Source organism: Bos indicus, chromosome 12 (genome assembly GCF_029378745.1).
Source record: "Bos indicus isolate NIAB-ARS_2022 breed Sahiwal x Tharparkar chromosome 12, NIAB-ARS_B.indTharparkar_mat_pri_1.0, whole genome shotgun sequence".
Classification (NCBI taxonomy): domain Eukaryota; kingdom Metazoa; phylum Chordata; class Mammalia; order Artiodactyla; family Bovidae; genus Bos; species Bos indicus.
The window spans coordinates 78,771,523-78,787,600 of NC_091771.1; the positions used below are offsets into that span (position 1 = coordinate 78,771,523).

General features: G+C 43.8%; 1 protein-coding gene across 16 annotated transcripts in view; it reads right to left on the bottom strand.

Moving 5' to 3' along the window:
- The window catches only part of DOCK9 (dedicator of cytokinesis 9), a 323,308-nt gene that overhangs the window by 208,205 nt on the left and 99,025 nt on the right, over positions 1-16,078 (bottom strand). For 2 of the 16 annotated variants that reach the window (XM_070800426.1, XM_070800420.1), the window contains exon 1: positions 3,459-3,819. The exons of 10 other annotated variants lie outside the window; for them this stretch is intronic. In XM_070800426.1, coding sequence (XP_070656527.1) covers positions 3,459-3,584 — 126 coding nt within the window. In that variant the 5' untranslated portion in view covers positions 3,585-3,819. Of the gene's footprint in view, positions 1-3,458; positions 3,820-16,078 lie in introns of those variants that run through there. 4 more of the 16 variants (XM_070800429.1, XM_070800421.1, XM_070800430.1 and 1 more) reach the window with 2 other exon arrangements.

Here is a 16,078-nt window from a genome sequence, read left to right on the forward strand (position 1 = left end):
AAGAAGCCCAGTCTCCTATTTCTTTCTACATGGGTACATGTGCTGCCTTCTCATATGGTCATTTACTAACCACTTGTTCTTTAAAATAGTAAAATAAGAACTCAGATTCAGTGTTGAACACTTGAAGATCCCAGAAAAATATCAAAAACTGGGGATTCCCTGGCCCTCCAGTGGTTAGGACTCTGCACTTCCACTGCAGAGGGCACAGGTCCAATCCCTGGTCTGGGAACTAAGATTCAGCATGCCGCACAGCCAATAAACAAATGCACAAATAAATTATAAGTATTTCTTTAAAAAGAAAAATATCAAAAATTAAACAGATGTTTCTAAAAAGATACTGCTTTAAAAATACCTAACAACAACAACAACAACAAAAATACCTAACAAGTTTACCTAACATGTGAAAATGCAGCTCTCTCCATCTTCACATCTTTCAACCTTCAGAATTCCCCAAGACTTGATCTGCGGTCCTTACCTGCCTCTTGAAAGTGAGCAATGCAAGGGCAACACCAGGACGTAGGCCCCAGCCAGTCCCGAGTCTCTGAAGCCACACCCTTTTCCTCTAAATTGTTGAGCCGTAACAATTAGAATAAATTATTTCCAGGAATTGCATTAGAGTTTGGGGAGCAAAAATAGGTATTCAAATGTCAGCGGGGTAACTAACTTGTAGACATCAAGAGTATCCTGATTGTTCCCCTCTTAGTCACTCAAAGCCCACAGAGTCATTTTTCCATGGGGTTGGCAGTAAGCCTGGAGAGGAATGGGGAAACTTCACCATGCACTTCCTCCCCAGCTACGGTCACAATGAAGGGACAAGACCTACCTGCGTAGATGCCTGTTCATTGAACCTTACAGCCTCTGAACACGTACTTCTTTTAGAATAGAAACACTGACTCTACCCAGCACGGAACAAGTAGGCATGGCTAAGGGAGACTTAACTGTTGCCCTGGCAGAGGCGAAAGAGGCATTAACTTCGGATAGAAGTTTTACAGGAAAAGGGCTTCTTCTCACTGGCATAAGTGCTTTCAGAAACATTTACCAGTACATTCACTGCTCGTCACTCACAGGCCACAGGGTCATTTCTCAAAGATCACACACTGTACTAGTGGCCAAAACTGGAAACAAACAATCAAATTATGGTACAGCCATTAAAAATAATGGCATATATCTATACATGGTGACAAAGAAAGATGTTCTTGATATGTTCTGGGAGAAAACTAATGCAGAAGTTTACAGTAGCATACATTTTCCAAAGACATACAATAAGTTATATTTTCACATGCATGGGAGAAAGTTATTTACCAAGTAATTAACTGTGGGCACTTCTGGAAATCAAAGGTAAGGACACTTCACATTTCCCTATTTTATACTATCCCTATTTCTAATTATATGCATTAATTATTTTTTGGCTTTCTAAACTATGTCATATTTTCCCCGAGCACTGATTGTGTACATAACAAAAACTGGTGAAACTTGATTTCAAGATTCTACCTCTTGAATAAAATAAGTTACTTACATTTAAACATTACAGACTTGGGGATTCTCAACAAGCAAGCGAGCTACTGACATAATAATAATGAGTGGTGCCAAAGCACACAGATCTCGAGGTTGTGCTGTGTAACTCTTAAAAACTCGTCTTGGAGAAAAGCTGCACTCCTAGCAGTATGTTGAATGCTCATTTGTCGAGGGCAGCGAGAATCACAGGTAAGGAGATCTGCCTAGGGCAGAAGCTCTGCGTAAGTATCCTTGCTTCTCTTATCTGTGGTAGCTCTTTCTATCTTGTTCACCACAATGCGAGAGAGAAACACTATCAGACAAGAACTGCTTCCTTCTCTGCCTTCTCGTCCCCCTCACACCTCTCCGCAGGTGTACAGCCAGAGCTCCCCACGCTCCCAGGAGCTTCTGGGTCCCCCACGAGCACCCCTACCAGGTGCAGCCGCAGCCGGCCCAGCCTTATCCATTACAGCGGAGAACAAACTCCCCCGGAACTGCCTGGGGTGAGTTTCAACCTAGACAAATAACTGGGATGTGAGTGGCTGAATTTCTTTTTTTTTTTGAGCACAAGAAAGAGAAACAAATTTTTTAAAAGTCACTAGGGTGATTCAAAAAAAAAAAAATCACAGAGCATCTTTCTACAGTGTATTTAATCTTCTGGACAAATATTTCTACACATCTGGAGAATCACTGACAAAAGATTTTTAAGAATATTCACAAGGGAACCCAAACCACACAACTTCCTCCAAGAAATCACAAGCGACATCAGCTGAGAGCTTTAACCGGTTTAATCTATTACCGAATGTAAGCAGCTCATGCTTCTCAATGGATAAATGAACTATTGTGCTAGCAGAAAGGAATCCAAGATAACGAAAAACATCTTTAAACAATGTTGGGGTTAGGGGGGCCTAAATCTCTCAGATGAAAACCTACATCCAGAAAGCCCCTTACCCTTTACTCTCTCAGTTCCGGATTAGCAACATAATTTTGAAGGCAGTACAATATATGGCTGTCTCACAGATCAAAGGCGATTTAATTCAAGTCAAATCCATTACAGAGAAGTTTAGGTTTAGATTCTTAAAAACATTAACTGAAAAATAAGTTAACTAACCCAATACTTTATAACAGCAAATGAACCTTGATGTTTAAAAAAAAAATCACTATGTAAAATTGCTACATATGAGTGTAACAATCCCTTTAACAGATCATTTGAAAGGCTTAATTGTCCCCTCCCATGTGCATGTTGATGGCTTTCTGCAGTTTGCTTTAAAAGTTATGTGCCTTTATTGTACTGAAGAAATTCCGAGAGAGAAGCACAACCTACTCATTGATGCTAACAACAAAACCATTTTTCACATTCTGCCCTTACAAAGTCTACCGAGGCACTTGAATTTATCCAGACTGCTCTGAGTTTAGCTAATGTTAAGAATAGAAACTTTTCTAGCAACTGGTTTCTAAGCACAGGCTATTTCTTACTTTGTTCAATTCAAGGCAAACTTCCTAAAAGGGGTGAGGACACATTTAAGTTCAGCAGCTAGGTTCCTTAAACCACACCCCCACGTTACCATCCTAATTTTCACAAACACATAATGTGAACAAGTTTTAATTCTGCAAAGGGCATCGTTTTCAATCCTATAAAAGGCAATTCCAGTGTGCCTTCCAGGTTTACATATGGCAACAGTGCAGCGAGGTGAGACAATTTTGAACAATATGTAGTTGTTGTATATACAAAGAAGCCTCTTGGAAACCACCTTCACCCACAGGACATCAACCTATCTTTCCTCCCAAAGAAGAATCAAAGTGGAACCCAAGTCAAATCTAAAGGAGGAGACAGAGAAGAGAGCTCGCCGGAGACAGGCAAGTTTAGAATCAAACCGAAGGGCCAGAAGGCACAAAGCGCACACAGGCGATGAAAGCACAGCGTCGGGGAGACAGCAGAAGCCCCGGGGACCGGCCCCTCTTACCAGCACGGGCCCTGGGCTCTCTGCTTCCACCTCGCCCTGGGCTGCATCCCTGCACCGCAGCGGGGACTCGATCACCAGCTCCTTTTTGACACTTCGGCTACTTGTCCTGCATTTATCAGCCTGCATCCTCGGCTGAGAACGCAAGTCACAGAGTCTGCAACTGAGACAGCTGCGAGTCCTTGGCCGGGCGAGGCACACGCATGCCAGGGGCCAGAGGACGGAAAGGAAGCTGCCTTCCCAGGCACAAGTGGTCAGCCCCGCCGGCTGGGTCTGCGGATCCCGCCAGGGTGGGAGGGCCAGCCTCCAGGGGTGTTACTACTGCTCGGAAAATGGGAGGTTCCCACTCGCCCGGCCAGAGGAAAACAAACCCCGAACTGTACAATGCACAGTGCACTGCCTCTCCCGTGAAGACCAGCCTCATTGTGTCTGCTCCACACAGCGTGGGCCACATGGACCCCAATCAAAACAGTGCAGTGTGGAAAAGCAAACCAGTCACCGTGAGACTCCTTCGTAATCACTCCGTGTCGGGAGCTGAAGAGAAGCCAGGTCATCTGGCTGTTCTCAGATTCTTACAGTTTCAGGAGGCTCTCCTTCATGTTATAGCTAAACACCAAATGCTTGGCTGATGATCAAAGCAGGGAGGGGCAACCAGGAGGGATTCCTGTAGCCAGCACCCCACACAGGCAGGCAGAAGGGGAGACTCTCTCGCTGCATGACAGCCCCTGGCAGGGCAAACTTAATTTATCTACTATTTTATACTAGACAAAGGCGAGGTCATTACATATTTTCATGAGATTCCACATATCACAGTAAATGCTTTTATTAAACAGAATATCACCTTAGATCCATCAACGGTTATGTGGGTACCACCTGGTAACGCATCTGGTACTAGGTACCGAGAGGATCGCGGTGAAAAGGTAAGGCAGAGGAGAGGGAATTCACCTTCCAGGAGTGTCAGAACAAGCTGAGAAGGCAAGATGAATAGACATCGTGAAGGACAGACTCATACAGTTAACAGGGATTTACACAGAAGCACAGGAAAGTAGCTAGGTCACCATCCATGGTTCAGCGGTGACAGCACTTAACGTGTTTCCCCAAAAGCCTCCTATTTTCATCATTTCCTCGCATTAATAGTGGAGTAATTTTTAGATCGTTTTAAAATCATCTCAGGAAAAACCAAAAGCGTTAACAGATTTATTAATAAACTACATGCAAAAATGAGCATAAGATGGGATTAAGTATTTACCTGTACTTCCTGGAATGCTGTAGAGCTTCTCCCAATTAGTTATTCTGCTTATTTCATTGAGACTGGGGAGAATTTAGTAACAGTAAATGATAGCAGCGGTAGTAGTAACATGTAAACAATGGAACAAGGTATCACTAACAACAGCAGGTGCCACGAGGTATACAGGTACCTATACCCAGGAAAACACAGAAGCTGCTGTTTAAGACACAGGCACAAGTCTCCTCGTCCCCAGCCAAGTGACTGAGGCCAGCAGGGTCCCCCGGGGGCAGCAGGGGAGCCCAGATGGCACCCTATGTCCGCACGTTCATCCTCTCACCAGGGCCTGAGGAGGTTGCCCCAGTCTCTGCCACCCAAATTTCAGGAATCTTTCTCAGTGTGGATAGCACTGAGTAATGAGTCACAAAGGTTCTATGAATCCATTAAAAAAAAAAAAAAGTAGTCTCTATAATAATTTTTTTTAAACTACTCAATTTCTCAATCTTGGGTAATCTTTCAGGGTAATAGAACTCACCATATCTGTGCTCCAAAATAAATACAATCTGTGAATTTTTAAAATCTCTCTTTGTAAGGTTACAAGAGGATAGAAAAAAAAAAAAACAAAAAAACAAAGAACCTCAGTTACATAAATATAGATTTGGAATAATGGTTAAATCAAAACTTACAGACGTTCTCTAAACTAGAGGAGGCAAGCCATAAGCACTAAACAGACAAGCCGAACCGCAGTAAAGCACATGGGTAAGTGTGACGTGCAAGTCGCTCGGTTGTGTCGGACTCTTTCCGACCCCAGGGACTGTAGCCCACCATGCTTCTCTGTCCATGGAATTTTCCAGGCAAGAATACTGGCAGTGGGTTGCCATTCCCTTCTCCAGGGGATCTTCCCCACCCAGAGATCGAACCTGGGTCTCCTGCATTACAGGCAGATTCATTACCATCTGAGCCACCAGGGAAGCTCAAAGCACATCATAACCAACAACTGAAAACCTTTTTGAAATGTCTCAAAGAGTTCAAAAAAGCCCAATTCTTCCTCAAATTCCCATCATTATTAGGCCACCAGAAAGTGAAGTTGCTCAGTCGTGTCTGACTCTTTGCGACCCCATGGACTGTAGCCTACCAGGCTCCTCCCTCCATGGGATTCTCCAGGCACGAGTACTGGAGTGCGTTGCCATTTCCTTCTCCAGGGGATCTTCCTGACCCAGGGGTTGAACCCGGGTCTCCCTCATTCCAGGCAGACGCTTTAACCTCTGAGCCACCAGGGAAGGAGAGTAGGCCACCAGAAGTTCTAGACTCTAAGGAGAGAAATGCTATCCTATTTAACGGGTCAAAATACCCTGACATTCTGTAAGCAATGAAAAGGAACTTACAAGGTTATTTATTTTATGAACACTGTTAAGTGCTGTGTCCCCAGACCTGCAGAGGTGATTTATTTAATCATTATAACAACCCTTGTTGTTGCTCTTGTTCTTTAGTTGCTAAGTTGTGTCAAACTCTTTATGACCCCATGGACTACAGCCCACCAGGCTCCTCTCTCCATGGAATTCTCCAGGCAAGAATACTGGAGTGGGTTGCCATTTCCCTCTCCAGGGAATCTTCCAGACCCCAGAGATTGAACCAGAATCTCCTGCTTAGCAGGCAGATTCTTTATCACTGAGCCAACTGGAAAGTCCTTTAACAACCTTGTGAAACAGGAAACATGATTATTCCCATTTTACAGATGAGGAAACTGATGGCCAGAAAGGTTGCTTTATGTGCAGAAGGTCACATAGTGCATTATAGATGCAACGGACACACTCGTCAGCATGATGCTATGTAGAATCAGTTGTCTATTGCAACTATGCCAACTGCTAGAGAGCACAAATAGGTAAAAGCTACTGACCAGCAATTAAAGATAAAGGCAACATCTGGGTTTAATCCAATTGAGATCATTTCAGTGAAGAGGCAAAAGTGTAAAAACAGCACAGCACAGCGCCTGTTACATAGCAGGTGCTCATGTAATGGTAACTATTATTGTTGCTGTTGCTGTTCCAATCTGAAGAAATTAACCTTAGTCTTAAATTCAGGACTTCAGCAGCGTAATCAAAAATGACAATTTCGCCAGCAGCGTTGCTACAGCACATAACAAAGTGCTTCAGCAATTTAAAACCCACTGCCCTTCCCTCTTTGCTGTTTGGTTATGACAACTGTCTTCCAATAGCTGTCTTGATCCCCTTGTGTTCTGCGTTGATCCAGGCATCTTCTTGAAATCTTTCTACTTTTCACAACTTTAGCTGTGAATTTTATATTTCTTTTGTAATCAAGGAAAAAACTATGAATTGGTTCTAAGCTTCTAGGTAGTCAAGATACAAGGCAAACATAATCGGTTCCATAATTCACATCCTCAAAAGGAAAAACATACCAAGCTATAAGGCAAGTACATTTTTTCTAGTTTCTCACAGAGAAATTTACATAGAAGAGAACTGATCAGTGTCTAGATAAGGTGCCCAGCATGTTCACAGGAAATGCAGCAGCGAAATTCACACAGCTTTCTCACCACCAACTCAGAGCATTATACCTAAATCCAGATAAAGGAAAGCAATTCTGAGAGCAAGACACTGGTCTGGTCTGTCACTTTCGAGGGGGTCTAATTTATGAAGGAAGGAAATTCTCAGGACTTAGAGGAGTGGAGATACTACTGTCGCCCTTCCTGCTACCTAACTTCCCAGGCAACGTAAGAGGCCCTTGTTTGATTCTGCTCATTTAACACACACTAGTATCAGTATGTCTGCCTGTCAAGGGGTCACACGGTACGGCACTGAGGTCTAAACCTAAACCAACAAGTAGGATGTGGTTTCTCTAAGCGCTTCATGAAATCGGTGTCTGAGGACAAGAGAACGACATCTGGTCAGAGCAGCCACAAGAGGAAATGCCATCATAGAAGGACAGGAAGTATGTGGTCAAGTTTTCCTTTACAATATTTCAAAGGGAAGGTATATGCTGGACCTCTGGATTCAAATCCACAAATATTTACCAACCTTCAGACACTAGCAATCTCAAGTTCTTTCACACATTAACCAGTTTAACTCTTATAATAACACATACATCTATTAACATGCAATAAAGGAGGAGGTGATATATGTATAATTACGGCTGATTTGTGTTGCTGTACAGCAGAAGCCAACACATTACAAAGTAATTTTCCTCCAATTAAAAAATAAATTTAAAAAATGGAAATAGGTAAATATCATCTATATACTGACAATTCCTCCTCCCCGCCAAAAAAGCGTGCATTAAGGGTATAGAGTTTTATTATTAAAACAGAATGGGAATGGAGGAAAACCCATGGCAAAATAGGAACATTCCAGAGATAAGATGAAATAGATGCTTCCATATATGGATTTCAGCTTTCAGATTTTAATACACACACACATTATTATATAGGTTGGGTACAAAACAAAAAAAAAACCATGAAAACTGTATAGGAAATTTAAGGAATTTTCCAAGGGTAATTATTTACTATAAGGAAGTCTAACTTTAGTCTCCAAAGACCCTGTCATCCCCCACCCACCGTACAATGAAGTTCCATCAAATTCTGAAAAGCAGCAAATTGAATAAAGGACCCTCTCACCCACAGGACACCTACGCGACCTTCAAGACCCAGTTTAAATGCCACCTTCCTAGGAAAACCCCTGGCTCCTCCTGCCCAGGATGCATTAGCTCCTCTTCTGGCACCTTCTGGGCATCTCTTTCATTTACTGCCATCTCGGAGCTTGTCACGGTCTACCTTTTACCAAGGGTGTATGTGCCGCACTCTCCAGTGAGCCTGTAAATTCATGAGGACAGGAGCTGAGTCCCCAGGGTCTGAGGTTCTGCAAGCATTCAAAATGTATTGGTTGAACTGAATGCTTGTGTCAGTTTTATGTCACTGATTATCTTTAGCCCTGAAGCACAAATTTGGTGGATGTAAAAATATGCAAATATTTTCATGTGGCCCAAATTAAGGCAGGAGCATTCAACTGCTCATATGCTAAACCCCAACGGGTCATTTACTAATAATTAAAGTGTTCCTTTCTCCCAGCTAAGACAATGTTATTCTGCAAAACTTGCCAGACATTTTTTTAAGACCAAGGTATCCTTGGAAACAGTATAACTGAATCTTTAAGAAGTGTAAATAAACTTGTTTCTAGCAATGAATTATATAAAATTTGAGACTGCATTTTGCTATAGCTAGCTTGCCTGGAAGGTCCCATGGATGCAGGAGCCTGGTGGGCTGTAGTCCATGGGGTTGCCAAGAGTCGGACACGACTGAGCGACTTCCCTTTCACTTTTCACTTTCATGCATTGGAGAAGGAAATGGCAACCCACTCCAGTGTTCTTGCCTGGAGAATCCCAGGGATGGGGGAGCCTGGTGGGCTTCTGTCTATGGGGTCGCACAGAGTCAGACACAACTGAAGCGACTTAGCAGCAGCAGCAGCTATATAAAGAATGACTGTACAAGGAATAAATATCAATTATCTCAACAGAATTGTTTTTACTCTCCTATTAGAGGCTCTTGGCCAATCAGGAAAATATTTACAAAATAACAATTAACTGTAAAGGCAACATATATATATACACATGTGTGTGTGCATATATATGTGTGTATGTGTGTATCTCTGTGTGTGTGTATATCTGTGTACGTGTATATATCTCTGTGTGTATATATATATATATATTGTGTGTATATGTGTGTGTGTATGGTTATATATATATGTTTGTATATGTATTGTGTGTATACGTGTGTATATACATTTATGTGTATGTGTGTATGTGTATATATGTGTGTATGTGTGTGTTGTGTGTATACATGTGTGTATATGTATGTTGTGTGTATATGTGTGTGCACGTGTGTGTGTATACTTGTAAAGTATATTTAAATATATAAAACATGTGTTTATACCAGTCAATCCTAAAGGAAATGAATCCTTCATATTCACTCGAAGGACTGATGCTGAAGCTAAAGCTCCAAAACTTTGGCCACTTGATGCGAAGAGCTGACTCATTGGTAAAGACCCTGAAGCTGGGAAAGATTGAAGGCAGGAGGAGAGGGTGACAGAGGATGAGATGGTTGGCAGAAGGAGAAGTGGGCGACAGAGGATGCGATGGTTGGATGGCATCACCAACATGTTCATGTTCGTGGACATGAACTTGGGCAAACTCTGGGAGATGGTGGGGGACAGGAAACGCCTGGAGTGCTGCCGTGCATGGGGTTGCAAAGAAGTCAGACATGACTTGGCGACTGAACAACAATAATAAAAAATATACATATACACATACTTTGAAGTGGAGACTTAAATACATATTAAATATGTACTCCGAAGTAATCACTCCATTTCTCCTTTATGGGAAAAAATGAAACAAAAGAAAAAATTATTAAGAAAACTTACAAAAAGAAACAAATGACTAAAGATTTCCATAGTGTATTGTTACCGGTCAGCTTGCTGGCCAAAGAAAAGAAACAGTGTTGGGAATACGATCTGCCCCTGAGGAAACAAAAATACGGTGCATAGAAGCGAGAGAACAGAGGTCAGGACAAGACCAGAGACGACGGGTGTGGGAACAGGCTGCTGAACAGCCAGCTACAACAGAGGAGGGGCATGGCGACAACAGGCAGGTGGAAGTGGGAGCGGAGAGGAGGGAGGGCTGCTAAATCACACCCTCGGGGCCTCTTAGAAGAGTTAATATCAAAGAAATACATTCTGATATGAAATCTGATAGGGCTTCCCTGTTAGCTTAGATGGTAAAGAACCTGCCTGCAATGCAGAAGACCTGGGTTTGATCCCTGGAGAAGGGAACAGCAACCCACTCCAGTATTATTGCCTGAGAATTCCATGGACAGACCATGGAGTCGCAAAGAGTCGGACACGACGGAGAGACTAACACTTTCACTTCACTTTTCACGAAGTTAGATGCTCACCTCAACGATGATTTTTGTCATTAGAGATTTAATCAGATAATCACAAAAAATGAGATGCACGTTATCATCTAGCCTAGTGTTTCTTATTAGCCTGGAATCCATCCAAGCCTGGATATGGAGGAAAATGGTCCATGAACCCTTCTAAACCTACATTCAAAACTGTGTGTTCCTGTAATTTCTACCGAGAAGCCCCTAGAGTTTATCTAGTTCTTAGACAAGGGACCAGGGGAAGATCCTCCACTCACAGAATAAGGAAACTGAGGTCCAGAGAGATGAGCCAGATAGTCAACCAAAGTTTTAAGACACAAAGCTCTTGAGCAGGTTTAAATTTGACCGAAGGAGACAGTAAAGCAATCTAAATGGTAAATCAGCAGACACTAGACGGCAATCAGCGGGGTCAACACCTGCAATCTTACTCATTTGCTGATTGATGTCCTGTGCGTGCTTAGTTGCTTGGTCGTGTCCAACTCTTTGTGAGCCCATGGACTGTGGCCCTCCAGGCTCCTTTCTTCACGGGGATTATCCAGGCAAGAATACTGAAGTGGGTTGCCATTCCCTTCTCCAGAACATTGAGGGAGACCTGGGTTCGATCCCTGGGTTGAGAAGATCCCCTGGATCTGGCTGAATGATCAAGATCAAGCCACCAAGGAAGCCCCAACTGACACCCAAGTAAGGCAACAGGTCATCAGATGAAGCCTTCACTGAGCAGCTTCTAGCGAAGGCAGGAGGAGATGGGGGCAACAGAGGAGGAGATGGTTGAATGGCATCACCAACTCAATGGACATGAGTTTGAGCAAGCCCCAGGAGACAGTGAAGGACAGGGAAGCCTGGCATGCCGCAGTCCGTGGGGTTGCAAAGAGTCAGACACGGCTTAGTGACTGAACAACAACAAACCACTCCAATACGATGTTACATACACATTTCAGAATCATATTTCCCTAGAGCACATGGAAGAGAAATACACAGATCAAAAGGTGGATCTATGTCTAAATGTGTCAGAGCCTCATTTCCAACAGAGGCAGAGCTGAGAGTCTGGCAGAAGACAAGGACGTCCTACGGTGAAGAAGCGGGGGAGGAGGCCTACTGCCCTCTCTCCACGTCTGGGGTAAGCCCACGGTGCTGGGGCAGCGGAAGGGGCCCTAGAGAAGGCTCCGTTTTCAGATGAAGAAAAAAAGACGCGTGGAGTCCTCCCATTATTTCTAGACGGGGGAGGCTTAGGGTACTCTCTGGGACTGGCTCTGTGAATGTAGGACAGTGACTTCACCACTCTGGGGGCCCACTTCCCTCACCTGGAAGACAGGGATCACCATTATGACCTGAGCTAGACATCGCTCACTCCCAAGACCCAGGGGGACAACGGACATGTCCCACTGTTGTAGAACACTGCCAGCAGCCGCGAATGATCTAGAAGCTTCTTGTGAAGACAGCCCACCTCCACCCATGACATCCCCCTTCCCTGCCTACACTCCTGCACAGCCTCTGTCACCATCTGGCATTCTATACTCTTGTTTTCCTTATTTGTTTAGTGTCTGTCCAACTCCACTTTAAAAAAAGCAGCAGCTCTGGGAAGACAGAAATTTTTGTCTACTTTGTGTACTGGTCTATTCCCAGGTCCTAAGACAGGGTATGTACTCAGAACTCATTTATCAGATGGATTCACTGAAGGATCAGGATCCCCCTGGGCTGGATATAGAGCTCTTATACTCTGGACACGAAGAGTTTTTATGTGAACTATTTGTTTTGGTCACAATGATGATCATTCAGCCAGCGGTGTCAATGATTTGTTTCAGAGATGGAAACTTACAAAGCCAAGGGAAACATAACGTGGGGATTTTTCTCAGGAAATGAAACTCCCGGCCTGAGTTACCACAGTGGGGCCGCCGTGGCCCCCACCTGGGCTGGACCTAGCCTGGTGTGTCATCTGCCCTCGTCAGCTCTGAGCACCAGGGCGGTGGCGGGGAACAGCTGTGTGCTGTGTGCACAGTAGATAATCCATACATGTGTGCTTATAGAACAGTGAAACTGTCTCACCTTGGCTTTATTTATCACAAACTCCAGCACCAAGGGAGTTCACACAACGTAGAATTTTCTAACTTTTCCTCACCACGTGACAAATGTTGAGGTGAAAGGCCAGAGAATATGTGCTTGGTGAGAAAAGATAATCAAAACCTTCTTTTAAAGCCCTAAGCACTAGAGTTTTCCCTTCAGATGCCTTATTCAGCTATAAATGGAAGACGAACATCCGTTCTTTCACTTCTCCCCATCCACCTCTCAAAAGAACATAATGAAAAATGCAAAGAGCCACCCTCTGAGGTTATAGGTTTCATAAAAATATCTGTGTATGCTAATTTACTTAAAGCCAGTCCCATGAGTGTTTAGAAGGTAGAAAGTTGGGGACCATCCTGATGTGTCCATGACAGAAAAGCGACAAGCTGGAGAGACCACAGGGCTCTGATTACCCTCCAGGTGTCACAGGCCATGGCCATCAGCTCCCTAACCTGGGGGAAGGAGAGAGAATGGTCCAGCCAACACGGCATACCGACTTCTGCAAAAACAGAAACACGCCCAGGCTTCAAGGGGCAAATCCACCCTGAGGAAACTCCGCAAAGCTATCCAGCAGATCTGGGCAAATTCAGCTTGCATTAAAAAGACAATGTGGCTCAGTGGTAAAGAATCCTCCTGCCAAGCAGGAAACGCAGGTTCGATCCCTGGGTCTGATCCCTGGATCAGAAGGATCCCTTGGAGAAGGAAATGGCAACCCACTCCAGAATTCTTGCCTGAAGAATCCCATGGACAGAGGAGCCTGGCGGGCTATAGTCTGTGGGGGTCACAAAAGAGCCTGACACGACTGAGAGACTGGATGATGAAAAGATAATGGTTGTTGACAGTCATGGCAGTCCCCTGACAATGATTGGGAAGTCCCCTCTTTGGCAGCAGCAGCAGATTACGTCCTTTCCATAAGATAAACTCATCAGCGGCGAAGATGATGTATCCTTTCTCATCCTGCTGCCTAAACGAGCGCTCATTGTGACTGATTTCCTTTGTGAAGTTAAGAGACTGACAAGGAAGAGAAAACAAAGCCAGCGGTTTCAGGGCTCAAACCTTATTCCCGGACAACCACACATCCTGACAAATCAAAGTTTCCCCCCGAGTACTTGTAAAAATACATAACTCAACTCAATGAATCTTTCATAGATAAGCTACAGATAAAAGTAACCGGAGGTGGAGATAAAAACACGGTAGGTGAGGAGGGCAGATGTCAGGGAAGGTAGGCTTTGGGGCTTCCTTTCTCCCCACTACTGAATCGACACGCACACACCACACAGCCTGGAGACCAAAGGCGGTGGTGGAGGCGGAACGGTGACGGAGCTGCAGCCACCTCTGGTCCTTCGCTGAGGCTGCCGCACAGGCCAGTGCTACTCGTCACATTCCTAAAGTGTGACCCACGCAACACAATGGGCTGCGGCTTTGCCCTCCCACACGAGGGAAAACACGCTTCCAGGAAAAGCACTGCTGAAAGAGAGAGGGTGAGGCGGGTGGCGGTGGGGCGTGTAATCAGGCTCTGAGAAGTAGCTACGACTATCCCACTGGCCTTTCCACAAAGAGGGGCCAGGTCTTAAAGTCCCGCCGTCGATTCAAAGCTAGCAGGTTAAATAACTACAATATAAATGAGGCTTCCAGTGTTCCATGAAGCGTTTGGGAACTCTCCAGGCACACGCTTCAATTTATGCTCTGCCAAGACCTATATCTAGAAGTCAATGATTATTTATTTGTTTAGGTGACTGTCACACAGGAATTTCAATACAGAAGAGAAGTGGAAAGGAATGAGAATGAATGGCCTTGGGGTCTGGAGGAGAGGGGCAAGGAGAACATTCCCAAGTCCCTCCTATGTGCTAGGCGTTCAGCATACGTACTCGTTTAATTCAGTTCAATTCAACCCTTACAATAATAACACTATAAAGAGATATTTTTCTTTAGAGAAACCAGGGTTCTTATAAACTAAATAACTTACCTTAAGTTCACATAGCTACTATGCTTTGGAGCCCTGCTTCAAAATTAACATTAAACCTAATAATTAAGTAGATCAAAATATTTTAAGTTTTATTTCAAATGAATTTGACCTCCCTTTCGAACACACACATCTCCTTAAGGGAGCCACAGAAAATACTGCAGAGTTTTCTGAGGCCTGAAAATATTAGGATGGAAGATAACAAGAAATGAAAACTGAAGTTCAATGTTGATAGAGTTGTGTCTGAAATATGGAACAAAGGCTTTCATCTTCCCTACTTTCTACTTATCTATACTTTTTAGACTTCCCTTAATAAGCATGAATTATTTTAAACTAAACATTATTTAAAATTTCTAAAGCCATTTATTCCTATTTGGGAAACTTTTAAAATAATGTCTAATAAGTAGCTAATGCATAAATAAATACTTCCTCCATGGTCATGACTGGGATGAGTTAAGTGGAGCACTCAGTTGAGGGACAGAATTTAAGACAGCACTAAAAACTCAGTAATTAAGTAAAATTTAACGAAACACTCAAATGAAATCACAGTTCATATCCTCCAAAAAAGCCATGATAAACAAATCACAACTTGAAATAAAGATAAGATCAGTACTACTGACTTTTTTTTCCTCTTGCTTCAGGCTCCAGTACAGCTCTGCTCAGCATGGTTTTACTCGGTGCCTGGCAGTGCGATGAGCAGTATATTCCTCCACCAACCCTTTCTTTATAGACGAGGAAACCGAGGCACAGAACTTAGGGGGTCAGTCCAAGGTCACAGAGGTCCTACGTGGTAAAACTACTTTTAAACAGATTAACAAGAGGTCATTTTTACTTGCCTTGACCATAAAGATAAAATCAACACCTACTTTTAAAACTGGTCTACAAGTGATCAGACCTTCAGATATCATCCACAACTTGAAATTTGAAATCAAGCTCAACGTGAGTTCTTCTTCCTGTGTTCGCTTCATCTTCAAGGGGCCATGCCGTGCTGTCAGTTTCAGTTCAGTTTAGTTCAGTCGCTCAGACGTGTCCAACTCTTTGCGACCCCATGAATCGCAGCACGCCAGGCCTCCCTGTCCATCACCAACTCCCAGAGTTCACTCAAACTCGCGTCCATCGAGTCAGTGATGCCATCCAGCCATCTCATCCTCTGTCGTCCCCTTCTCCTCCTGCCCCCAATCCTTCCCAGCATCAGAGTCTTTTCCAATGAGTCATCTCTTTGTATGAGGTGGCCAAAGTACTGGAGTTTCAGCTTTAGCATCATTCCTTCCAAAGAACACCCAGAGCTGATCTCCTTTAGAATGGACTGGTTGGATCTCCTTGCAGTCCAAGGGACTCCCAAGAGTCTTCTCCAACACCACAGTTCAAAAGCATCAATTCTTCAGCACTCAGCTTTCTTCACAGTCCAACTCTCGCATCCATACATGACTACTGGA